The sequence below is a fragment of the Hyla sarda genome, chromosome 1 (genome assembly GCF_029499605.1).
Source record: "Hyla sarda isolate aHylSar1 chromosome 1, aHylSar1.hap1, whole genome shotgun sequence".
In the NCBI taxonomy this organism is placed as follows: Eukaryota; Metazoa; Chordata; class Amphibia; order Anura; family Hylidae; genus Hyla; species Hyla sarda.
Window position 1 is genome coordinate 140,548,218 of NC_079189.1, and position 26,539 is coordinate 140,574,756.

General features: G+C 41.9%; 1 protein-coding gene across 1 annotated transcript in view; it reads left to right on the top strand.

Moving 5' to 3' along the window:
- DCHS2 (dachsous cadherin-related 2) overlaps positions 1-26,539 on the top strand; it is a 333,064-nt gene that overhangs the window by 270,983 nt on the left and 35,542 nt on the right. Inside the window, exons 11-15 of the mRNA XM_056562413.1 lie at positions 1,013-1,147; positions 2,019-2,228; positions 20,278-21,135; positions 21,853-21,963; positions 22,202-22,416. Of these exons, the coding sequence (XP_056418388.1) occupies positions 1,013-1,147; positions 2,019-2,228; positions 20,278-21,135; positions 21,853-21,963; positions 22,202-22,416 (1,529 nt within the window). The remainder of the gene's footprint in view (positions 1-1,012; positions 1,148-2,018; positions 2,229-20,277; positions 21,136-21,852; positions 21,964-22,201; positions 22,417-26,539) is intronic.

A 26,539-nucleotide genomic window follows, 5' to 3' on the forward strand; every position in this document is an offset into this window, starting at 1 on the left:
ATTTTGGGTCACTACTTGCAATTATTAGTAGACAATTGCATATGTATTTTCTTTTCCTTTTTACCATTTTGACTATATCCTTGATGTTGATTTCATGGATGTAGAATGTTATAGAGACATTAAAAAATATACACAGAGCTCACACAAACTAGCAAGAATCTCGGTAATGCCAATCTTTATTCCATTGAAGGGTACAGCAAGCAGAGGAGCAGATGGGTATAACAGGAAGGGGAGTAGTTTCGGCTACGGACCGTGTTGCGTACATACCGTAGGTAGAGGCCTGACGAAGAGCTACGTGCGCGAGGCAGTTTGTTGCCTGAACTACTCCCCTTCCCGCTATACCCATCTGCTCCCATGCTTGCTGTAGCTTTCAATGGAATAAAGATATTTTCTGACAAACGACCGGAGTCAGCGTTTCACTCCGGTTGGCTCATTGAACAGAATTACATACGGGAACGCATACGAAGGCATACGGGAGCGCAAGTTTTCAGCTGCCCCTGCCGTATGCGGTCCCGTATGGGACAAAACGTGAAGTGAACCCAGCCTTATTTCGGACATGCTCAGAGTTCAGACACGCACTATAAACTGACCATAGGAATATATAGAGCCCCTTTCTACCAGTGGAATTCACATTGAGGTCTCACTATTCATCTCAGTTCATGTCTCCTTTTGGGAACATTATACACTTACTTGTCTTCATTGTACATATAATGTCCATTATCATATATGAATGCAGACTAATTAAAATAAAAGTATTAACCCCAGCTGTTGTGTCTATTAGATTTGGAAAGTGTGGCCTGCTATTGCACTGTATAGGCTCTGTTAAGGATGGACCCAACTATCAGTTCAGAGGCTTCCCTTACTGAGAGGCCTTTACTAGGAGACACTGCAGCTTTACCCCATATGGAATATGTATCCAATTTGTTCTTCTGGATTCAGAAAACTATATTCAAATGTAGTAACTATTTATGCTAATAGAAAATTTACATTTGTCTCACATTTTATTTTCCAGGAGTCAATGCTGCACTTACATATCACATTTTGCCCGGCCCAGCACATGGATTTTTCAGAATAAATCCAAATACTGGAGAGTTGATTACAGCCGCATCATTTGACAGAGAGAAGGAGGATCATTTTATTATTAAGGGTATGCCTTATAGTGAATGCAAGTTTTGTCACATACCAGACCATATTACCATTTCAGAGCAGTCAGATCCTCAGGACCTCACAGATGGGCCCTAGGGCCTGACACTGTTCTCTTGTTTTCTATGTGATACCACATAGAGCAAAAAAACGGAAAAAAATTTTAACTGGGCACAATGTAAGGAGACGAGGAAGTTTCCAACCACAGTCACTGTACCCTCCTCTGCCCTGACTGGCTGATTCACAGCCTGAGTGCAGGCAGAAGTACATAATAGAGCAGTATTAAGTAGTTGAAACTGCGAAGCAAACACTGTTGTGAGATCTATTTCTCAATATGAGCTCATGTGGTCCCTCTGCAGTCGGTTTCTCGTGCTCTTTAGCCATTGCTTCTTCTCTCCCTCTTCCCCCTCCCCATTCACAGATTTCTATAGGCAGCATACAATCTGATCCATAAGGAGCTTATACTCTTCTCTCTTAGTCCTGCCTATACATTAATTGAATCGTGTAAAATGCTCCTTAAATAAGCACCAAATTACTACATTGGCATTGTTTCAGATATGCATCTGTCTGTCTAAAAGAGTCCTAAAACAGCAATCCCCAACCTGTAGCTCTACGGCTGTTGTAAAATCCATGTTACTTCCATCAGAGCCACAGGTTGGGGAACACTGTTCTAAAGCCTGGACTTGGTTACATCATATCATAATTGTATACTTAATTTATTGTTTAACACATATATTTATATATACATATATTTTTTTTAGTTCTTTTATAGCAATAAATTACATTTATTTATTTTCTACTGACTTCTTTAAGCCATTACACACTCCCTCATTATGAAGCTGACTTTGCATTTACTGTTATTTCTTCATCACTAGTCCTGGTGACAGATGGCGGATCCCCATCATTCTCCGGTTCAACCACCATTGTGTGTAGAGTGCTGGACGAGAACGATAATGCTCCTGAGCTCTTACTTCCTGAGGCTGAGATCCATGTCCCAGAAAACCAAGATCTGGGAATAATTCACAAAGTGTTGGCCGTAGACAAGGATGCTGGCAACAATGGCAGAGTACAATTCCAAATAATAGGTAATTAATGACGCTTGCTAAACTGTCTGAACAGATGTTTAAATCAGCATTGCCTTCAGGATTTTACTAGTGCTTAGCTGTTTATTATATGTCAGGCCCATCAGGAACTTTGTACAGTCAACATTTCTTCTTTGCTTTTTTCTCTTTTACATATCATATCACATAATTTACAAATCTTGTTTATGTAGATGTGTCTCTTTCTCTATCGCTAATTCCACACTATTCAAAATATTGTATGATAAGAAAATGATCACATCCAAGGTTTACGTACTGTTAGTTATAATAGCTGTCATAGCTCAGTAAACCCGATGTTAATCATTTAGATATAAAAGATGCCTCATCCACTTCAGAAATATTTTTGGCTTAACTATGATGCATAGTTTGACCAGTGCATCACTTGGGAAGCAGTCCCATGTGCCCATCAAGAACACCCCTGCAGTCAACAGGATTTATTCATGGTACAGAGCATATGCTATCTTCATGGGATGATGGTATTTTTGTAGGTAGTAAAATAATAGAGTTGTCACACACTTGTCTTCCCTGCTGTATCTTGGTAATTTATGACCAGGTAGACATCAGATAGGCTTGGCACACCTCGGTGTCCAACAATTGCACTTTTTGAATAGGAAAATAAATCTTCTGCCTCCTTTGAAGTTAATTCTTATACACTTTAACAGATAAAACTGATAATAATATGCCCTACAGGTCACCTGGAACATGGAAAATACCTTTATAAATGGTTTCTGTGGTTTTATTAATGTAAGCCTACTTAACTGACCATTATAAATGCTTCGTGTTTGTATGCTACATCCTTTCAGGCATGTCCCTGAGCCTAAGGTAGATCTTGAGTTCTTTATGTATTGGATTGTGCTTTTCTTGGGCATGTTTCTTTGCATACATTCATACAGCAGTGACTATAGCTTTGCATTGCTATTGATAGTCAAGGTGATTTGAATTTAAATGACAACCCAAATTTTGCACATTTTGGAGGGTTTCGTTTCCACACTGTACAATTTACGGTAAAAATGACATGTGTTCTTTATTCTGTCGATCAATACGATTAAAATAATATCCATGGATAGATACTTTTCTATTTTTGTACCGCTTAAAAAAAATCTAAAACTTTTTGTACAAAATCAGTCATCTAAAATTGCCCTATTTTTACCACCTATATCTTTTTCATTTTTCCGTATATACCACGGGATGAGGGCTCTTTTTTTGCACCGTCATCTGTACTTTTTATTGATACAACATTTGCATATAAAAAACTTTTATATAATTAAAAAAAAATTGGAATAAAATGTGACAAAAAAGCAGCATTTTTGGAATTTTTGAAATTTTTTACGTTTACGCCGTTCACCATACAGGTTCATTAACATTATATTTTGATATTTCGGACATTTATGCATGTGGGGATACCAAATATGTTTATTAAAAAAAATGTTTACGCTTTTTGGGGGTAAAATGGGAAAAACTGACAATTTTCATTTTTATTGGGGGAGGGGATTTTTCAATTCTTTTTAACTTTTTATTTTTACATTTTTTCAACTTTTTTTTAACACTTTTTATGTCTAGGGGACTATCTATAGTAATCATTTGATTGCTAATACTGTTCAGTACTATGGATAGGACATAGCACTGAGCAGTATTATCGGCAATCTCCTGCTCTGGTCTGCTCGATCTCAGACCAGAGCAGGAGACATCGGGAGACGGACAGAGGCAGGGGAGGGGACCTCCGTCCGCCATTACCGATGATCAGATCACTGCGGGCGATCCGATCATCTATTTTAATATGTGCATCGCAGCAGATGCTGTGATCTGTACAGATCACGGCATCTGAGGGGTTAATGGCGGACATCCGTGTGATTGCGGATGTCGGCCATTACCACTGGGTCCCCAGCTGCTATCAGCAGCCGGAACCTGCCGTGTATGATGCGAGCACCGATCCGATGCTCGCTGTCATACACAGGACGTAAATGTACGTCCTGGTGCGCGAAGTACCAGCAAACCAGGACGTACATTTACGTCCGTGGTCATTAAGGGGTTAAGAACTCCGATATGTGATTGTTGCTCTCCTTAATGATCTATATAACCAGTCCCTTCTAACAGGAGATGTCCCTGATAAATGTATAATGTCAGTGTTATTCCCATCCACAAGAAGGGTAGTAGAGAAGGAGCTTGTAGCTACAGGCTTGACATTTGTAGTAGTAAACATAATGGAAACTTTCCTAAAATTGTAACATGGTAACATAGTTCGTATGGTCCAAAAAAGACCAGAGTCCATCAAGTTCAACCTATAACCCTACTGAGTCCCTACTGAGTTGATCCGGAGGAAGGCAAAAAACCCTCATACTAGAGGTAAAAATTCCTTCCCGACTCCAAATATGGCATCAGAATAAATCCCTGGATCAACGTTCTGTCCCTATAGATCCAGTATACATAACCAGCGATGTTATTACTCTCCAAAAATGCAAACGGAGGATAATCGGCCACATGAAAACCAAAAACTTGATAGACCCACACCAGCATGGCTTTACTGAGGGCAAATCTTCTCAGATTGATCTCATTGATTTCTTTAACTATGTTACTAAAATGCTGAATGGAGGTGAGGGACAGGATATCACTTGGATCTCTGGATCTCAATAAAGCCTTTGATACGGTTTCACATAAAGAGCTGATAAATATGTTACTGAAATTGGCCTTAGTGCCTGGATAGTTTAGTGGATTTGCAGTTGGCTGAAGGATAGGTACCAGAGGGTGGAGCTGGAGAAAACGTCAGATGTTAGACATGAAATGGTTGTTGCCTGTTTTCTGGCTACTGCCCAACCTGCCCTTTTTAAATGGATTGAATATAGGAGGATTTTATTTTTATTGACACGGGAACAGTAAGCGTCATCTGTTTATCTCTACGTATATGTCGATATTGCAAGTAACTTTATTCTTATTTTGGAATAAACACTACAAATGAAAAGCTCCATTTGCTTACCTCTACTTCAATAATTAATATATGATTTGACTTCTTTTTTTCTACCTGCACATTTGATAGATATCAGAGGGTTGTTGTTAAAGGGGTACTTCAGTGACATTTTTATTTTATTTTTTAAACGAACTGGTGCCAGAAAGTTAAACAGATTTGTACATTATGCAAAAGAAGAGGAGCCAATGTCCGGCACTGCTAGGATACTATATTCGGATGCAGGATATAATGGGCAACTTGTGTGAGAACTGCATACAGGTGCAGGGTTGTGCTCAGGTTTAAAATATGCAGCAAATAATCCAACTTCTCAATCCAAGGATAATGAAGAAAAACCCGCACTCACCCTTCTTCTCTTTAATTTTCTTTCTTTATTGCAAAATACTCACAGGTAAAAACGTAGATGGGGGAGAGGGATCGACAAGGGGGGGTACACAAACAGGCGACAGACTCTGTTTCACTCGGCTGGCGAGCTTCTTCTGGCCATGCAGGTCTGGAGACGGAAATGGTTCTTATACAGGTGAGAGGTGGACCAGAATTGATCCAACCCGCCCACCTGCTCTGATGTGATAGGTGTGAACTCAATGGTTCACACCATTGGCTGTAAATCGCCATTTTGTTCAGCACATCGGAAGAACCCAGTACAAACATATAAATACAACATAATAAGTGTTAAGGCTAATTTATTAGCCTGTATTTGTGGGAGGGGCGGGGAGTCCCTATAAGTACCCGCGGCAGTCCCTGCACTTGACGCCGCGGGTTCGTCACGTGACAGGGGATCAGCTGACACGCGAATCAGCTGATGCACAGCAGTTCCGGGCTCAGCGTAATGGTAAGCGGCCGGGGCCGGCCGTGGTGGCGGCGTCCGCCGCAGCCCTCTCTCCGGAGGTAAGCCGGAGTATGTAGGGCACCCTCGGTCAGCCCCGGCCCTGGTTTTAGCACGGCGTTCCACGTGCTTCATGGCTCGTGGGTGCGCCCCGTTGGCAGCTGATAGCGCATGTAATCAGCATCGGGAGCCATCTTGGGTGCTCGCATTTAGGTATTTAGAAGGGGATGTCTTATGGCAAGACCTCGCTCCCCCCACGAGCCCTGCATATCTGGATCAAGTTAAAAGCAGAACGCCCCATTTCTTCAGGGAGAGGTGTGTGTGTCATGTCGGGGGTCATTGCATTTCCAGTCCCAAACCCCCCCTTCTCTTTCCTAAACCCAGGCTATATGTGTGGCAATATAAAACTGTATGTGGCCACCAGTATTGCACGTCTTAGTATATGAGGCTGTTCATTTCGCTCCTCCCTTCTTGCCATGGTTCATGCTAGTAAAAAAAAATAAATAAAAATAAATAAATAAAAAGGTGGCAGTTGTTGTCAGTATAGTCCAAATCATATGGATTCAGATGATTCCGCCTGTTTCCTTGTCATCAAGACTGTGTTACTGAGCCGGTTTCAAGCCACAACAGCATTTGTATTGTTGCTTTGTCAATCTACTTTGTTATTTAGTCCATCTACAGTGCATATAAGTTGGTCTGTGCATGTTTGTATAATTTGTTCATCCCAATAACTTATCCTACGCATACGATCATATAGTTGTTCCGTGCACATGCCCTCGTAGCTGCTGTACACACGATTGTAGCATTCATACTATACACACGTTTGCAGGATTTATGCTGTACACACGCTTGTAGGGTTTATACTGTTCACTCGCTTGTAGGACTTGTACTGTACTCACGCTTGTAGTGGTTATACTGTACACTCGCTTGTAGTGGTTATACTGTACACTCGCTTGTAGTGGTTATACTGTACACTCGCTTGTAGTGGTTATACTGTACGCACGTTTGTAGTGGTTATACTGTTCACTCGCTTGTAGTGGTTGTACTGTACACTCGCATGTAGAGGTTATACTGTACACTCGCTTGTAGTACTGTAGACACACTTGTAGGATTCATGCTGTACACACGCTTGTAGGATTCATGCTGTACACTCGCTTGTAGCGTTTATACGGCACACCTGCTTGTAGGATTTATACTGTACACATGCTTGTAGTGGTTATGCTGTACACACGCTTGTAGGATTCATGCTGTACACACGCTGGTAGGATTCATGCTGTACATTCGCTTGTAGCGTTTATACGGCACACCTGCTTGTAGGATTTATACTGTACACATGCTTGTAGTGGTTATGCTGTACACACGCTGGTAGGATTCATGCTGTACATTCGCTTGTAGCGTTTATACGGCACACCTGCTTGTAGGATTTATACTGTACACACGCTTGTAGTGGTTATACTGTACACTCGCTTGTAGGATTCATGCTGTACACACGCTGGTAGGATTCTTGCTGGACACTTGCTTGTAGCATTTATACGGCACACCTGCTTGTAGGATTTATACAGTACACACGCTTGTAGTGGTTATGCTGTACACACGCTTGTAGTGGTTATGCTGTACACTCGCTTGTAGTGGTTATACTGTACGCACGTTTGTAGTGGTTATACTGTTCACTCGCTTGTAGTGGTTGTACTGTACACTCGCATGTAGAGGTTATACTGTACACTCGCTTGTAGTACTGTACACACACTTGTAGGATTCATGCTGTACACACGCTGGTAGGATTCATGCTGTACATTCGCTTGTAGCGTTTATACGGCACACCTGCTTGTTGGATTTATACTGTACACACGCTTGTAGTGGTTTTACAGTGTACTCGCTTGTAGGATTTATATTGTACACATGCTTGTAGTGGTTATACTGTACACTCGCTTGTCGGATTTTATTGTACACTCGCTTGTCGGATTTTATTGTACACACGCTTGTAGGATTCATGTTGTACACATGATTGTAGTGTTTATACTGCACACTTGCTTGTAGCATTTATACTATACACGTTTGTAGGATTTATATTGTTCATACGCTTGTAGCATTTATGCTGTACTCATGCTGGTATTTATGCTGTACACACACCTGTAGGATTTATATTATACATACGCTTGTAGGATCCATACTGTACACACACTTGTAGGATTTATGCTGTACACACACCTGTAGGATTTATGCTGTACACACACTGGTAGCATTTATGCTGTACACACGCTTGTTGGATATATATGCCGTACACACGCTTGTTGGATTTTGTTGGACTTGAATACTGTACACTCACTCGCAGCATTTATACAGTACACAAGCTTGGACAAGCTTGTAGGATTTATATTGTACACACGCTTGTAGGATTTTTATTGTACACACTATAGTTGGATTTATACTGTACACTCGCTTGTAGGTTTCATGCGGTACATACGCTTATAGCATTCATACAGTACACGCATTCATAGGTTTTATACTGTTTACACGCTTGTAGGATTCATACTACACATGCGCTTGTAGGATTTATGCTGTACACGCGCTCGTAGGAATTATACTGTGCACATGTTCATAGATTTATATGGTTCTCGCACTCGTAGGATTCATACTGTACATGCACTCGTAAGAATTGTGCTGCACACCCGCTCGTAGGATTATACCGTGCATGCTCGTAGGGTTGTTTTATATATGGGCTCACGGGAATCATGCTGTGCATGTGCTCGTGACGTGTGCTGTACATCCGTTTGTGGTGTTCGTGAGGTTCACACGCTCGCAGCGTTTGTGCCGCGCACACACTTGCACAGCGCATGGGGTGTGGCCCTGTGCGCAGGTATGTGGTCATAATAGTTACTTCATGCATTCATATTCTTTGTCATCAGTTGTGGTTGGCCGCACGAGCGTACGCTTTGGTGGTGCTTAGGCGCATATAGTTGGCCTGAGTATAGGTTCATCACGTTTAGTGGTACAGCCATGCATAGCTGTTATACGACAGTTTCGCACATAGTCGTTCTATACACATCTGTATATAGGCGGGAAGATACATGGCATAGTAGTTACACGTCTTCAGAACAACAATAACCCGACACACAGGTAGTGTATACCCATCATGTCTGCCACGCCTGCAGGGGGGGGTACGTTGCATTATTGTTAATGACACGCCTTCAGCACAACAATAACACAACACATAGGTGATGTATACCCATTATACCTGCCACCTCTGCAGTGGGATACGTTGCATAGTTGTTGTTACTGACACGTCATCAGAGCAACAATAACACGACACATAGGTGGTGTATACCCATTATACCTGCCACGTCTGCAGGGGGATGCATTGCATTGTTGTTACTGACACGTCTTCAGAGCAACAATAACATGACACATAGGTGGTGTATACTAATTATGCCTGCCACGTCTGCAGGGCGTTGCATTGCACAATTGTTGTTACTGACACGCCTTCAGAGCAACAATAACACGACACATAGGTGGTGTATACCCATTATACCTGCCACGTCTGCAGGGGGATGCATTGCATTGTTGTTACTGACACGTCTTCAGAGCAACAATAACATGACACATAGGTGGTGTATACTAATTATGCCTGCCTCGTCTGCAGGGCGTTGCATTGCACAATTGTTGTTACTGACACGCCTTCAGAGCAACGACGTTATGACACACAGGTGGTGTATACCCATTATACCTGCCATGTCTGCAGGGAGATACATGGCATAATTGTTGTTACTGACACGTCTTCAGAGCAACAACATTACGACATATAGGTGTTGTTTACTCATTATGCCTGCCTCGGCGGCAGGGATGTACGTTGCATAATTGTTGTTACTGACACATAGGCGGTGGCATACTCATTATTCCTGACTGTGTGGATAAGTTGCTCCATGTATTTGTTCATATAGTTTGTTCAGTGCATATGCTCACTTGTGCAGTTCTTTCTAGCCACACGTTTATAGTCTGTTTGGTGTATGGGCTCAAAGCTTATACATACGCCCATATAGTTTTGACTGTGTATACGGTCGTGAGTTGTTTGAGCATGTGGTTGTGGTGTTAGTGAGGTGCATCTGGCCTTGATGATTATGCCGGGCTCATGTTTATATTGTTATGGTCTGCGTGTGGATCAAGAAGTCATGCAAAGCATATATTCTTGGGGCAGGATTGTGCTATTTGGCATAGATTCATAGGTTCACCAGGTACACGTTTCATGATATTTTGTTGTGCTATGTTACGGTATTTAGATTATACACCCGTGTCTATGATACTGCGTGGGTTTCATGGCTTTGGGCGAATCTGCACGGATAATTCCGTGGGTTACCATTTTATTAACATTTAGTCGTGCTTATGTAAATAAAGCTGGGGTTCGTTTATTACTTGCTAAGATGACAGGTCAAGCATGGTTGCGACCTGTTTCTGCTTTAGGTTGATGTCGATACTAATAGTCATGTACATTGGTTGAGGTTTTCAATTCGGCTAGATCAATCACATCTACAGATCAGTCCGGGACAACCTGACACGACTTCAGGTTGGCGACTATGTCGTCATACGTTGTGTTATTCAGTTGTTGGGTTATGCACAGGGACATAGCTTTATTTTCCAATGCGAATTGTCACGTCTATAGGTCAATCATGGTCACAACCTGTCTCGGTTTCAGGTTGACGTCGATACTAGCAGTCATATGCTGGTTGAGGCTTTAATTAAGCTAGACCAGTCACATCTGCAAGTCATTCTGGATACAATCTGACAAGACTTTGGGTTGGCGATAATGTTTTTGTATACATTGTGTTTTATCAATAGTTGGGTTATGCTACAGGGATAGCTTTATGTTTCCATTGTTAATTGCCACGTCTATAGGTATATCATGGTTACGACCAGTTTTGGTTCAGGGTGACGGTCATACTGTTAGTTACAGGTTTGGTTGAGTCTTTCATTCATGTTTCGGCCTGTCTCGTCTACAGGGCGGTTCAGTTGCGACCTGACATGCCTTCAGGTCGGCGGCGACGTCATCATGTGCATATGTTTACTTAGCATTAGGGACATAGCTTGGTTCTGTGTGGTTGGTTTTGTTTGTCTTGACTTAGGTTGAAGACGATAGTAATCACATGTTGGTTGAGTCTCATCATCATGTTGCTGCAAAAGTGGTTTCATTGCCGTTAACGTCCACAGGCTGGGGTTGCAGTGGTAACCTGACAAAGGTTTAGGTTGGTGGTTACGCAGTCTTTGTGTATACACGCTGTTGGCACTCTGAGTTGTGTATACGGGCATAGGGTTGTACTCTGTTGGGATTTTTCACGTCTGCTGCTCAGAGCTTCCAACAGGTAGCCTGGAATACTTTCACGATATTTTACATTAGATACTTAGAGGATGTCTCATGTGCCATTTTATTCCTATTTGCATTTATCGGGTTTTGGCACTCTTCTTTGCATCCAGCATAATACTATCAAAGTATATCTGTCAGGTATCCAGCATAATATCACGTGGTCTTGCTCTGACAGGGCGTCATCGTTTGTATTCCATACCATCAAATCTGCCCTGGTGAGTGCGCAAGAGGGAGGGTCGCAAGCCCTCTAGCCATCAGCTCTGGCAGCTGGCTTAGTTAGTTGGTTGGTTAGCTGACGCTTGGGTAGTTCCCCATGGCGACATCAGGACAGCTCAACATTAGAGGCTGCGTTGTCCTTCAGTTGTCATGGTTTCCTAAGGTTTAGGGGAATTACATGCAGATGCATGGCTGTAGTTACAATAACTTTGCAAGGATGTAAATAGTTACGTATTGATGTTGTATAGAAGATAAATGTTATTGTCAGGTTATCATCATACGGTATTCTCCCGAGTCCCACGAGTGACGCTCAGCTCGAGTGTGGCTAGCTTCGCTTCCACATGTCAAGGATCCAACGGGATCAGCCACTGCTAAGTTGTTTGTCAAACATATACGTATTCTTGTTAAATTCTTTATAGTGATCCGTCCATTATATCCAGTCATTCCCTTAGCATTGTGGCTGCTGCACCGACGTCACATCATTTTGTGCCAGCATACGTGGTTAGGAATTGGGGTGCTGGGAATTCAGTACTACATGCGCTATAGTAAGTATTGCACGATGTATTTCAGTCATTGGTCACGGGGTTATTGCGCGTGTTAATAGCGCTTTGTTCTCATTATGAGTTTTGCCCTCTATTTTCAGGTGTACTCCTACGCGGCAGTATATGGCATAACTCAGACTGCTTAGATAGGTTACAGGACGTAGGAGTTTAGTAAGAGGTTAGTCAGGTAGGCTCGCTATATACGATTGAGCACCGACCACAAGTGTTAAGGCTAATTTATTAGCCTGTATTTGTGGGAGGGGCGGGGAGTCCCTATAAGTACCCGCGGCAGTCCCTGCACTTGACGCCGCGGGTTCGTCACGTCCCACCCAACCCTCCCTCAATATCATTTTCACTTCATGACTATCATTACACATCAGGGTATGCCCTCTATTTTCAGGTGTACTCCTACGCGGCAGTATATGGCATAACTCAGACTGCTTAGATAGGTTACAGGACGTAGGAGTTTAGTAAGAGGTTAGTCAGGTAGGCTCGCTATATACGATTGAGCACCGACCACAAATAGGTATTTAAAAACAAGGAGCATAATCCACTTTCTCGTTCAGGCCTAATGTGTCCGCTGCGGCAGCACGTATGATCCAATGTATTTCTCGTTGTAATAAAAATTTATCTAAATTTCTACCAGATTTTGGTCTAATTCTCTCTATACCAGAAAAAGTTAACTGATCGGTCCGCCCCCTGTGGAATTCAACTACATGGGAAATCAGGCGAGGCGCTCCTTTTAAATTACAAAACGAATAGAAATGTTCTCTTATTCGCGCACTTAATTGTCTGATAGTTTTCCCTATGTAGAAGAACCCGCAGGGGCAGAAGATCACGTATACTACATACTTAGTCCGGCACGTGATAATATCAGTGACGGTATGTGTAACTGCACCTAGACGCATTGTTTTGAGCTCAGCATTAAACTTGCAAAATTACAGGACTTACAAGAATAATTCCCTTTCGGGGTACTCCTTTCCAACCAAGTGTTTTTTCTAGGGTCTTCATCTTTCTTTTTTAGAGTGTCACCTAACGTTTTATTTCTCCTATAGGAAATAAGAGGTTTCCTCATCGCGACTTCTTTTAATTCGGGGTCGCTTTCTACTAAAAAACAGTTTTTCCTAATAGCTCTTTCTATCATTGGATTATTCGGAGAATTTTGAAAGGTGAAAGTAAAACGTTTGGTCTCTCCTGAAATACCTTTTTTCTTTTTCTTTTTCAATAAAGTATCTCTTACAACACTACTTGCTTTTTCTCTTCCTTCCTTAACTAGTTGCAACGGATACTTTCTATCCATCAACCGCTTCTGAAGTTCATCAGCCTGACTTTCAAATGTAGTATTTGATACATTGTTTCTTCTAAGACATATGAATTGGCCGTAAGGGACACCCTTCTTCACTGAATGAGGATGGGAGCTCCCATAGTGAAGAAGGGTGTTCCTGGCCATCTCTTTTCTGTATCCCTCACTAACAACTCTGTTCTGTTCTACTATAAGTCTCACATCTAGAAACTCTATTGAAGATCCTCCGAATTGGGAAGTGAAAGATAAGTTCATATTATGTACATCAGTAAGGTAGGTGACAAAGTCACTAAACTGATTTTCAGTGCCTGCCCATGCTATTAGAACGTCGTCAACGTATCTTGCATAAAACTTTAACTGACCAATAAAGGGGTTTGCTGATGAATAAATGTATTGGCTCTCAAATTCTGCTAAGAACAAATTAGCATAGGTACAGGACACTGGGGTCCCCATAGGGGTCCCGGTGTCCTGCCTATACCACTGTTCTCCAAACTTAAATGTGCTATTCGTCAGCACGAAGCTAAGTGCCTCAGTGACAAAATCAATGAATTGAATCTTTTTATTCGAGCGGATTAAACTCGCTCGAATAGCCTGTACACCCATATCATGCCCCTTGTGCACCTTAGGTAAATAATACCAAGTAGCTGCATGGGGGGCATCTGGGATGAGTCGTTCGGCATTCTTTTTAGATATTACTCCTTTACTGACAGAATTGTGAAGAAAAGTAGTTAATCCAGACAGGATCTTTTTAGTAGGGTCTGTTGTAAGGGGGGAATAAGTGGTTCTGTCTCCTAGCTGCCTTTCGGCTTCTGACAAGTACATTTCTTTGTACATATATACCACACTCCCTCCTTTATCAGCCCTAACTATCACTATAGCTTCTCTCTTCTTCAGATTGCTAAGAGCCTCTGACTCACTTTTAGACAAATTAGATGGTGTTTGGTGATACAATATGGATTTAACATCATTAAGAACTGCGTTCTGGAATGAGTCTAGACTACTCCCTGGGAAGATAGGAGGGTTGAATCTCGATTTCTTTCCTTTGGAGAACCGTACTTCTTTCGGAGGCATTTGGTCGGATACATTTACATTTATTCATTTATTACATTTACATTTTGCCAATACATTTATTCATCAGCTAACCCCTTTATTGGTCAGTTAAAGTTTTATGCAAGATATGTTGACAACGTTCTAATAGCATGGGCAGGCACTGAAAATCAGTTTAGCGAATTTGTCACCTACCTTACTGATGTAAATAATATGAACTTATCTTTCACTTCCCAATTCAGAGGATCTTCAATAGAGTTTCTAGATGTGAGACTTATAGTAGATCAGAACAGAGTTGTTAGTGAGGGATACTTAAAAGAGATGGCCAGGAACACCCTTCTTCACTATGGGAGCTCCCATCCCCATTCAGTGAAGAAGGGTGTCCCTTACGGCCAATTCATATGTCTTAGAAGAAACAATGTATCAAATACTACTTTTGAAAGTCAGGCTGATGAACTTCAGAAGCGGTTGATGGATAGAAAGTATCCGTTGCAACTAGTTAAAGAAGGAAGAGAAAAAGCAAGTAGTGTTGTAAGAGATACTTTATTGAAAAAGAAAAAGAAAAAGGTATTTCAGGAGAGACCAAACGTTTTACTTTCACCTTTCAAAATTCTCCGAATAATCCAATGATAGAAAGAGTTATTAGGAAAAACTGGTTTTTAGTAGAAAGCAACCCCGAATTGAAAGAAGTCGCGATGAGGAAACCTCTTATTTCCTATAGGAGAAATAAAACGTTAGGTGACACTCTAAAAAAGAAAGATGAAGACCCTAGAAAAACCACTTGGTTAGAAAGGAGTACCCCGAAAGGGAATTATTCTTGTAAGTCCTGTAATTTTTGCAAGTTTAATGCTGAGCTCAAAACAATGCGTCTAGGTGCAGTTACACATACCGTCACTGATATTATCACGTGCCAGGACTAAGTATGTAGTATACGTGATCTTCTGCCCCTGCGGGTTCTTCTACATAGGGAAAACTATCAGGCAATTAAGTGCGGGAATAAGAGAACATTTCTATTCATTTCGTACTTTAAAAGGAGCGCCTCGCCTGATTTCCCATGTAGTTGAATTCCACGGGAGGCGGATCGATCAGTTAACTTTTTCTGGTATAGAGAGAATTAGACCAAAATCTGGTAGAAATTTAGATACATTTTTATTACAGCGAGAAACACATTGGATCATACGTGCTGCCGCAGCGGGCCCCTTAGGTCTGAACGAGAAAGTGGATTATGCTCCTTGTTTTTAAATACCTATTTATTATGTTGTATTTATATGTTTGTACTGGGTTCTTCCGATGTGCTGAACAAAATGGCGATTTACAGCCAATGGTGTGAACCATTGAGTTCACACCTATCACATCAGAGCAGGTGGGTGGGTTGGATCAATTCTGGTCCACCTCTCACCTGTATAAGAACCAGTTCCGTCTCCAGACCTGCATGGCCAGAAGAAGCTCGCCAGCCGAGTGAAACAGAGTCTGTCGCCTGTTTGTGTACCCCCCCTTGTCGATCCCTCTCCCCCATCTACGTTTTTACCTGTGAGTATTTTGCAATAAAGAAAGAAAATTAAAGAGAAGAAGGGTGAGTGCCATTATCCTTGGATTGAGAAATTAGATTTGTACATTACTTCTATTTAAAAATCTTACTCCTTCCAGTACTTATCAGCTGCTGTATGCTCCACAGAAAGTTATTTTCTTTTTGAATTTCTTATCTGTCTGACCACAGTGCTCTGTTGACACCTCTGTCTGTTTCAGGAACTCTCCAGAGCAGTATAGGTTTGCTATCCGGATTTGCTCCTGCTCTGGACAGTTCCTGACATAGACAGAGGTGTGGTCAGACATGGACAGAGGTGTGGTAAGACAGAAAAGAAATTCAAAAATAAAAGAACATCCTCTATAGTATACAGCAGCTGATAAGTACTGGAAGGATTAAGATTTTAAATAAAAGCAATTTACAAATCTGTTTAACTTTTTTTTTCTACCAGAGTACCCTTTCATGGTGTGTATTCTAATCAGAGACTGGTTACATGTGCTGTGCCACAAGGGTCTATTCTGGGTGCTATTCTTTTTAATATGTTTGTAAGTGACATAGGAGAGGGTTTGGTAGGTAATGTTTACCCATTTAGCCGATGACACAAAAGTGTGCAATAGAGTTAATCTTTCTGGAAAATCTATCTGGTCAAAACAATGAAAACTGTAGTTTAATGTTTCCAACAGATTTTAAACAGATTTGTAAATTATGTAAAAAAAAGAAAATGGCAGCAGCACACTTGGTCAACAAAATGGAGGCTCTTAGCGCACTTTTTGATCAAAATGTGTCCCCCCATCCACCACGCGGAGGTGGCCTCATATCGGATGGGACCCTAACACTCACTCACCACTGCTGGGCATGCAGCCTCTGACTGGGTGACATGTTGGATCCACTATCAATCCAAACCACCTCCTGTGAAATAGAGGAGGGGATGCACGGCTACAGAGGGAGCCACTCCCCCCAAATTGCAAAGCAAAAGCAAAAAAAAACTAAAATGTAGCCAGCATCTATACCCAATACATGGGTGCACGCTGCTGTGGCAAGTACAAAACATGTAAAGAGAGAAAATGGCAGCGGCACAGTTGGTCAACAAAGTGGAGGCTCTTAGCGCACTTTGTGATCAAAATGTGTCCCCCCATCCACCACACGGAGGTGGCCTCATATCGGATGGGACCCTAACACTCACTCACCTCTGCTGGGCATGCAGCCTCTTTATTACTTATTACTTATAGAATTACTTCTATTTAGAAATCTTAACCCTTCCAGTACTTATCAGCCACTGCATTCTCCACAGGGAGTTTTTTTCTTTTTGAATTTCTTTTCTGTCTGACCACAGTACTCTCTGCTGACACCTCTGTCCATGTCAGGAACTGTCCACAGCAGGATAGGTTTGCTGCGGGGATTTGCTCATGCTCTGGACAGTTCCTGACGTGGACAGAGGTGTCAGCAGAGAGCACTGTGGTCAGAAAGAAAATAAATTCAAAAAGAAAAGAACGTCCTATGTAGTAAAGCAGCTGAAAAGTACTGGAAGGATCGATATTTTTAAATGGAAGTGATTTACAAATCTGTTTAACTTTCGGGCACCAGTTGGTTTAAAAAAATTGTTTTCCACCGGAGTACCCCTTTAAGGCTCTTTTTTTGCAACTTCTTGTTTTAAAACATGTGTATACACCAGCTGTTAAGGTTAGTCTTTTGCAGTGGTAATGAATTTATCAACTGAGACTTTTATAAAAAAAAAAAATGTTGCAAATTTTTGAGCAAAAACCACCAAAAAGTAACAAAAATACATCAGCCCAGACTAAGCTTAGCTTTTTGGTGTGAGTGAAATTTCAGGAAATGTATACCTCCACAAAATGTATCAAATGCCCTGCGAACATTTAATAAATTTGGCGCACTTACACATTACCAGCACACACAAAAAAATGTGTACAAAAATGCTTCACCTACAGTGATTAATTCCCCTCTATATCTGTGTAGTCTGAACATCTGAGTGAATCTGAAAGTAATAAGAGCCTGTGTTAATGCTAAGTACACACAAAACCTGCCCTGGTAAAAGCGGTAATGGAGGAGCATTAAAGGGGTACTCCGATGGAAAACAATTTTTTTTAAAGAGTAGCTCCCACCATCTGTTTTTTTTTCTTTCTGTCCCTACCTATTGGTAATCTATCCCTAACCACCTCCCTGCCTTTTAAAAAATTTGTTATACCTTACAAATGGGTCTTCTTTGCTCTTCTGCTTTCCTCTGCCGGAAGCCGACTTCCCCAGCAGGTGCGACATCACTGACGGGCGCCGACTTCCGCCCTCACTTCATCTATGCTGCGCTCCTGTCGGGAGCGAGCATAGATGAGCAGCGAATAGCATGGCAGGCTGCTCCGGGGTCTCCTCCTCCCTGTTTAGCAGTAGATGTGTTATTCAGGGAGGAGGAGTATAGGAGTAGCCTGCCGTGCAATATACAACTGCCGAGACCCGGGACCGTACTAATGGAGCCTCAGCGCGGCACTGATATAGTGGGTCTCCATTTCACTTTTCATGCCGGAGGCGGGGACGGGCTGCGCGCGAATCCAGGGAGCCAATGTGTGCAGCCCCGGCCTTCACTGCGCTCGCTCCCGCCTGTCTGATTGACAGGCAGGGAGCGAGCGCAGGCTGACTGAATTAGGACCGATTGCCCGGCCAGCATCGGTCCTATTCACTCATGACAGCACGGCCGGTCGCAGCCGGCCACTAGGAGGGAGACCCCTAGTGGCCGGTTTTCAAATGTAAATTAAACCATTTTAAGCCAAAAATAAAAAAATAAATAATGAAACTATATTAGAGATATGTTGTAGTACATAAGTACTACAACATATAATAAAAAATGTTGATGACAGTGCCCATTTAATATCAACTTGTGCCAAAAAGTTAAACAGATTTGTATATTGCTTCTAATTAAGAATCTTAATCCTTCCAGTACTTATCAGCTGCTGTATACTACAGAGGAAGTTGTATAGTTCTTTTCTGGCCGATCACAGTGCTCTCTGCTGACACCTCTGTCTGTGTCAGGAACTGTCCAGAGCAGGAACACATTTCCATAAAAAACCTTTAGTTCTCTGGACAGTTTCTGAAATGAATAGAGGTGTCAACAGAGAGCACTGTGGTCAGAGAAAAAAGAACTACATAACTTCCTGTGGAGCATTCAGCAGCTGATAAGTACTGGAAGGATTGAGATTTTTTAATGGAAGTAATTTACAAATCTAGACCTTGAACAAGATCCTCCAAAAATGAAGTGATTTAACTTTCTGGCACTAGTTGGTTAAAAAAAAAAGTTTTTAACAGGAGTATCCCATTTACTATCTATTGTCTAACAGAATACAAGTTAAAGCATCACGTGTCCATATTCTCACTTTTAGAGGGTCACAAATCATCACCCCGAATGCTCTGACAAACTAAACAAAGTGCAGTCAAGATTTAGTTTGTCTGTTTCACTTATACTAGTTCAAATGTGGTTGTCCTCTGCTGGACATGGGCCGATTATTGTATCAGAACCAGAACTACCAGTAGGATCTGCTGCTGTCTGACTCTGACAACTGTCTGTCCAAAAAATGTGTTGTACACATGGCAAATAAATCAGACTTGACTCCAAAGCCTCTCTATGCATTCACATACACTGCTATATAGGGCAAGGGTGAAAGTAAACACAGTCACCCCTACAGCCAAGGTAACCAAGATCTAAGCACTCGACTGGAATTTTAAAAGGATGTAACTTACAGACTTTGGTCAAGTTTTATCCTAGTAGTTCAGACCATAGAACCCTTTTATGTGAACAGTTAACCTAAGCAGTGGTTTGTGTAGGAAAACTTTGACTTTATAAAAAGACTTTGTAGACAAACAATGATTTGCATTACTTGTTGCTTTTGAATCAGGTTTTGCATCTGCAGCAAAGTATTGCTTCAAATTGTTGGAGGAATAGCCACTTTAAGAGATATATGTACGGTATATTTTTTTATAAGGTATGTCCAAATTAAAAAAAGGCCCACATCTGGAAAAGTTATTTCTCAGTAATGGATAAGGCATTCTGCATTTACTGTCAGTGCCACCCACTGATTTAAATGAAATACAGGTTTTAATTCAAACAGAGGCAGTCACATGCCAGAGACACTTAAACACTCGCTGTACAAGCAAAAATGTTTCATGTTATTGGACTTAACATATTTTGATGGTGTTACCATGATATATATTTCCACTGTATATTAGTGTCAGTTTTTGTTTTACGTCTCTTTCCTTTTAAAGGTGGAAACACGGGCGGATATTTTGCCATCAATAACACGTCAGGCGAGCTTCGGACCACCCGTAGCCTAGATAGAGAGGATGTCAGCAGTTTCACCATTATCGTGGAATGCCATGACCTGGGCAGCCCCAAGAGAAGTACCACAGCCAAACTGCATATTAAAGTCTTGGATGAAAATGATAATCCACCGACATTTCCTAAGAGCCAGTACCGCACATCTGTTAGAGAGGATCTAGCTGTTGGATCAGTGGTTCTTAGTCTTCTTGCATTTGATGTAGATGAAGGCTTAAATGGTGAAGTTAAATACTCCTTGATTGATGATACTCAAGGTGTTTTTGTTATCAACAATACAAATGGAAACATTGTAACTGCAAAGACTTTGGACCGAGAATTAAAACATCAATATGTGTTTCGGGTTGAAGCTAGTGACAATAGTATATATAGTCCATTAAGTTCCACTATTAAAGTTTTAATTCATATTGAAGATGTAAATGATAATAGCCCTTCATTTTTGGAGGATCTTGTTCAAGGTCTAGTTTCCTATGAATACTTAGTCAATACAACGATTGCTACCGTTCATGCAAGTGACCCAGACCATGGCTTGAATGGGACAGTGGTGTACAGTCTACTGGAAACCAATCCAGTTTTCTTTATCACTCAAGATACAGGGGAGATTAGACTTCAGACACCAGTCTCCCATACCTTCAAGAACACAGTTCTCAAGGTGAAAGCCTCAGATCTTGGTACACCAAAGAGGACGTCAACAAGTCTTGTGACCATTGACCTGGAAGGGCAAGAGAAAGATATTTATTTTGTGCACAATGTTTATGAGGCCATCGTATTGGAAAACAGCAAAGCAGGTCAGTATCAATGTTTAAATATTATAGGGGTTAAGGGTGTATTTGTGTACACCTATAATTCTTACAGCAGATATATAACTCAGTTGCATATTGATATTGTGTATAATTCGAATGCAGCCAGGGATTCAGAGGTTGCAAGGGGTGCAGAGGTTACAGTCACAGCCAGGCCCTGGAACCTAAGTTGCCCCAAAAGGCTTATCTGCCCTACTTGAAGACACTAGTACTTCTGTATGTATACTAAGGTGTATTTGACACATTAGGGTCCCTGTAACCGTTTTTGCAGTAAATACAGGTAATTTATGTTACGCCTATGATTGTAGCTAAGTAGTAAAATATATAATAAAAAGGTTAGTTTGTAGAGAAGATTTGCTCTCCCGCTTTCAGAACATGAAGCACAAATGCTCTATCACTGCATTTATTATAAAGTTATATAGTAAGTAGTAATGAATCCCTGCAAAACCTATTTCTTCAAAGCGCCCTTAAGGCCTTATTTAATTGTTTCTATAGAAACCAATGACTTGGTGTTACTGGACAATATGGTCTTTTTCAATTAATAATTTTGTCTGAATGTGTATATATATTTTATTCCAAGACTGTTTACCTTGTTACATTGGATTTTATACCATTTTCGAAAAGTTCTAATGTTAGGACTTTACATTTCACAGCTCTATTTTGCAGATTAATTCTTTTTGTTCTTTCTCACTCACTTATAACCAGGCACAGCAGTGGTGACTGTGGAAGCTAAACACTTTAAACCATTTGACCAATCTATATCCTATAGAATTGTCAGTGGGGACAAAGACACATTTATGCTTAATTCTAAAACAGGTAACTCCTTTATAATGATAGTAGTATATAATATTCCTTTTGAGGAACAATAGAGAAGTAACTTAAAATTCTTTAGCCTTACTCCTTAAATGCATTTTCAAGTGAGTACATCTATATGTGATCTTCAACCTATTAGCTGTAATTCAATCTGTATATATTTGATAGTTCTCTGGTATTTTGTATGGGCATTTTATTTTGTGCAATTGTTTGAATATGCTTTAATGTTTTCCCCTCCCAGGCGACCTCACAGTGCGGACCCCTGCATGTCTTGATTTCGAAGCCAGAAATAGGATAAATATAATCGTCTCTGCAGAGACCAGCAGCCTGTCGGTGACCTACTGCAGGGTGTCTGTGGAAATCCAAGATCAGAATGATAACCCACCAGTGTTTGACCAGGATCATCACATTGCATGGGTCCTGGAAGGTCAGGCCTACAACGTGGTTGTTATCCAGGTACAGTAGCTGGACTTAATGAGGGGATATGGATTAGAGGGAGTTATGGGGGATCAGAATGGATAATGATCGGCATATTTATATAAGCATTTAGAGCCTTTTATTCTTACAATAAATAATTTTTCCAAAGTCAGTAATAATTTCACAGTTTACTGATTTACAGCAGTCAAATAGTAGGAACTGGTATGGGATTATAAATATTGTGAGCCCAAAACCGCACCAAAGATTTATTCATATTTTACTGCCAGTTGATATTTTCTCTCAGAAACTGTGTTCTGGACCAGTCTGCTGAATAGTATATCTTTCAACTATTTTCCTACTGTGTCTGGAAGTGAATTATTACAGTAGTCTTAGAATGAACTTGCTTTATTATATTTGAATCTGTGTACTACCGATGTACAGTGAGTGCTTGTTGTTTGAGGGATTATGTTGCCACAGTCCTGTATGACTATACATATGACTGTTCTCATATACAGGATATGTACTATACACATTTTACAGAAAAGACTAGAGCCCTTGTGAAGCCATTCAGTCAAATAAATTACATAGAATAACCATATTTTTGGCGGTGAAACATTTATTCATGAGAGCCTCTCATCTCTAGCAGTTGTGGAATAGTGATTTGTTAATTTGTCTGATACAATATTTAATGGGAATATTTTAGTAGATTGCATCCCATAAAGGGGTTATCCAACAAGAGGGGAGGGAGGATGGAGTTAAGAACTTTGCCTATTTTCTTATATTTAAAAAAGTAAACCTCCACTCACCTACTGTGGAGACTCCAGTATCCTGCTCCAGTCTGCGGTTCAATACTCTTACAGCTTCTAGAGCCCAACATTCAACACTGCAGCTCAGCTAATTGCTGGCCACAGCGGTGTCCTGTCTTGGCCAGTGTTTGGCTGAGCATCAGCGTGACATATTAGGCCCAGCACCAGGAAGACGACCGGTGCCCAGGCCCAATCTGTCATATTACCGTCCAATCAATGCTGAGGCAAGACACCACTGCGGGCAGTGATTAGCTGAGCTGCAGTGTTGCATATCTGGCCCCGGAAGCTGGAAGAGGATTGCACCATAGACTGGAGCAGGATACCGGAGGCACCGTGAAGGAGGTGAGTAGAGGTTAGATTGTTTTATATATTACACAATTGACATACGGTAGTTCTTAAAAAAAAAAAAAAAACTACTGTTGGATAACCCCTTTAATCTTTTAACACTACTAAATAGATGCTGACAGATTACCTTATAAAATTGTACAGAATATGCAATATGACATAATATATAGTATCCATATAAAAACTGTAAAGTTTCTTACAATTAATAGCAAAGAAACAACAAGTACAATCCTCAGCAGGTTTGATAGAAAATTGAGCACTTATATGTTCTTGGTTATAGCCAGACTATGACTTGAAAGCATAAGTGCTGGAAACAAGGCAGTCTCTTGCGTGACATATATAGAAGATGCGGTTTTGTTTGTAATTTTTTTTATACTTTTTAAATAAAGAAACTGGATTTTTTTTAATGAAACTTGCCAAGGTTTCTACTTGTTGTTCTGGTGACTACAGCATTTAAGCCAACAACTTTGTGTGTTGCTGGACACTTGTGCCTGGACTTTACAATGTTGTGAAAGGGTTAGACACACTTGTTATATTTTAATGGCAAAGAGGAATGGCAAAGTGGTTGACTGAGATAACAAAAAAAGAGTGTTTTTTTAAGACACTTCCACTTTAATAAACAAAAGTCCCACTGGATGGATATACACTATCTTATATAGTGTCAACATTTTATCACATGTTCATTCATGGTCAATCATATAGCCTATAATTTAGGAAAGACTTTAAACATTGTGTACCAGAAAAGGAATTGAGTCTCAAACTCTACATATTATCACTTAAAAAATAAAAAAAAAACTCTAACTTTGTTACTACCAACATTTAAAAATGATAAATGCAATGTTTTTTTAGGAGAAGTCCATATATAAAAGCACAGGAATGCCTGGATACTTTACTGCATAAATAGTTAATACCATACACATAATGGTCGGGCCGACAAAGTCACTAACTAACAGTAATAACAGGGTACATCCCTCTATTCTAGATCACATGTATACATTCATTTTAGCCTCTTTACTCTCCATCCAGTCATAGCATGCAGAAAATACTGTCATCCAATATTTAAGGAAAATGCAATACAATAATATGATTATAACAGGGAAAGAAATCCAGAACTGTTCCCTTGCGATCCAAAAGCCTTGTCTTTATTGAACGTATTCTCACAGGATACAATCAGGAGATAAAACTCTTCTTGTTGTGTTTCCATGACTAAGTGCTTGTTACGCCTAGCGCTCCGGGTCCCCGCTCCTCCCCGGAGCGCTCACGGCGTCTCTTTCCCTGCAGCTCCCCGGTCAGTCCCGCTGACCGGGAGCGCTGCTCTCTCATGGCCGTTGGGGATGCGATTCGCACAGCGGGACGCGCCCGCTCGCGAATCGCATCCCAGGTCACTTACCCATTCCCGTCTCCTGCGGTCATGTGCTGGCGCGCGCGGCTCCGCTCTCTAGGGCGCGCGCGCGCCAGCTCCCTGAGACTTAAAGGGCCAGTGCACCAATGATTGGTGCCTGGCCCAATTAGCTTAATTGGTTCCCACCTGTTCCCTGCTTATATCTAGTCTCCTCCCTTGCACTCCCTTGCCGGATCTTGTTGCCTTAGTGCCAGTGAAAGCGTTCTTTGTGTGTTTATACCCTGTGTACCAGTACCTTTGCTATCTCCCTTGACTACGTACCTTGCCGCCTGCCCCCGACCTTCTGCTACGTCCGACCTTGCTACTGCCTACTCCCTTGTACCTCGCCTATCTTCAGCAGTCAGAGAGGTGAGCCGTTGCTAGTGGATACGACCTGGTCACTACCGCCGCAGCAAGACCATCCCGCTTTGCGGCGGGCTCTGGTGAAAACCTGTAGTGGCTTAGAACCGGTCCACTAGCGCGGTCCTCGCCATCCCTCTCTGACACAGAGGATCCACTACCTGCCAGCCGGCATCGTGACAGTAGATCCGGCCATGGATCCCGCTGAGGTTCCCCTGCCAGTTGCCTCTGATATCACCACGGTGGTCGCCCAGCAAGCCCGACAGATCGCCCATCTAACCCACCAGATGTCAGAAATGTCCACCATTGTGCACCAACTTCAGTCGCAACTTCATCAGCAATCATCTCCTCCGCCAGCTCCTGCACCCCTTCCGCAGCGAGTGGCCACTCCTAGCCTCCGCCTGTCTTTGCCGGACAAATTTAATGGGGACTCTAAGTTTTGTCGTGGCTTCCTTTCGCAATGTTCTCTGCACTTGGAGATGATGTCGGACCTGTTTCCTACTGAAAGGTCTAAGGTGGCTTTCGTAGTCAGCCTTCTGTCTGGAAAAGCCCTGTCATGGGCCACACCGCTCTGGGACCGCAATGACCCCGTCACTGCCTCTGTTCACTCCTTCTTCTCGGAAATTCGAAGTGTCTTTGAGGGACCTGCCCGAGCCTCTTCTGCTGAGACTGCCCTGCTGAACCTGGTCCAGGGTAATTCCTCCGTTGGCGAGTACGCCATACAATTCCGTACTCTTGCTTCTGAACTGTCCTGGAATAATGAGGCTCTCTGCGCGACCTTTAAAAAAGGCCTATCCAGCAACATTAAAGATGTTCTGGCCGCACGAGAGACTCCTGCTAGCCTGCATGAACTCATTCATCTAGCCACTCGCATTGACATGCGTTTTTCTGAGAGGCATCAAGAGCTCCGCCAGGAAAAAGACTTAGATCTCTGGCCACCTCTCCCACAGTCTCCACTGCAATCTGCGCCTAGGCCTCCCGCCGAGGAGGCCATGCAAGTGGATCGGTCTCGCCTGACCCTGGAAGAGAGGAATCGCCGTAAGGAAGAGAATCTTTGTTTGTACTGTGCCAGTACTGAACATTTTCTGGTGGATTGCCCAATCCGTCCTCCACGTCTGGGAAACGCACGCTCGCACTCAGCTCTCGTGGGTGTGGCGTCTCTTGATGCCAAGTCGGCTTCTCCACGTCTCACGGTACCTGTTCGGATTTCCACTTCAGCCAGCTCTCCCCTCTCAGCCGTGGCCTGCCTGGACTCTGGAGCTTCTGGGAA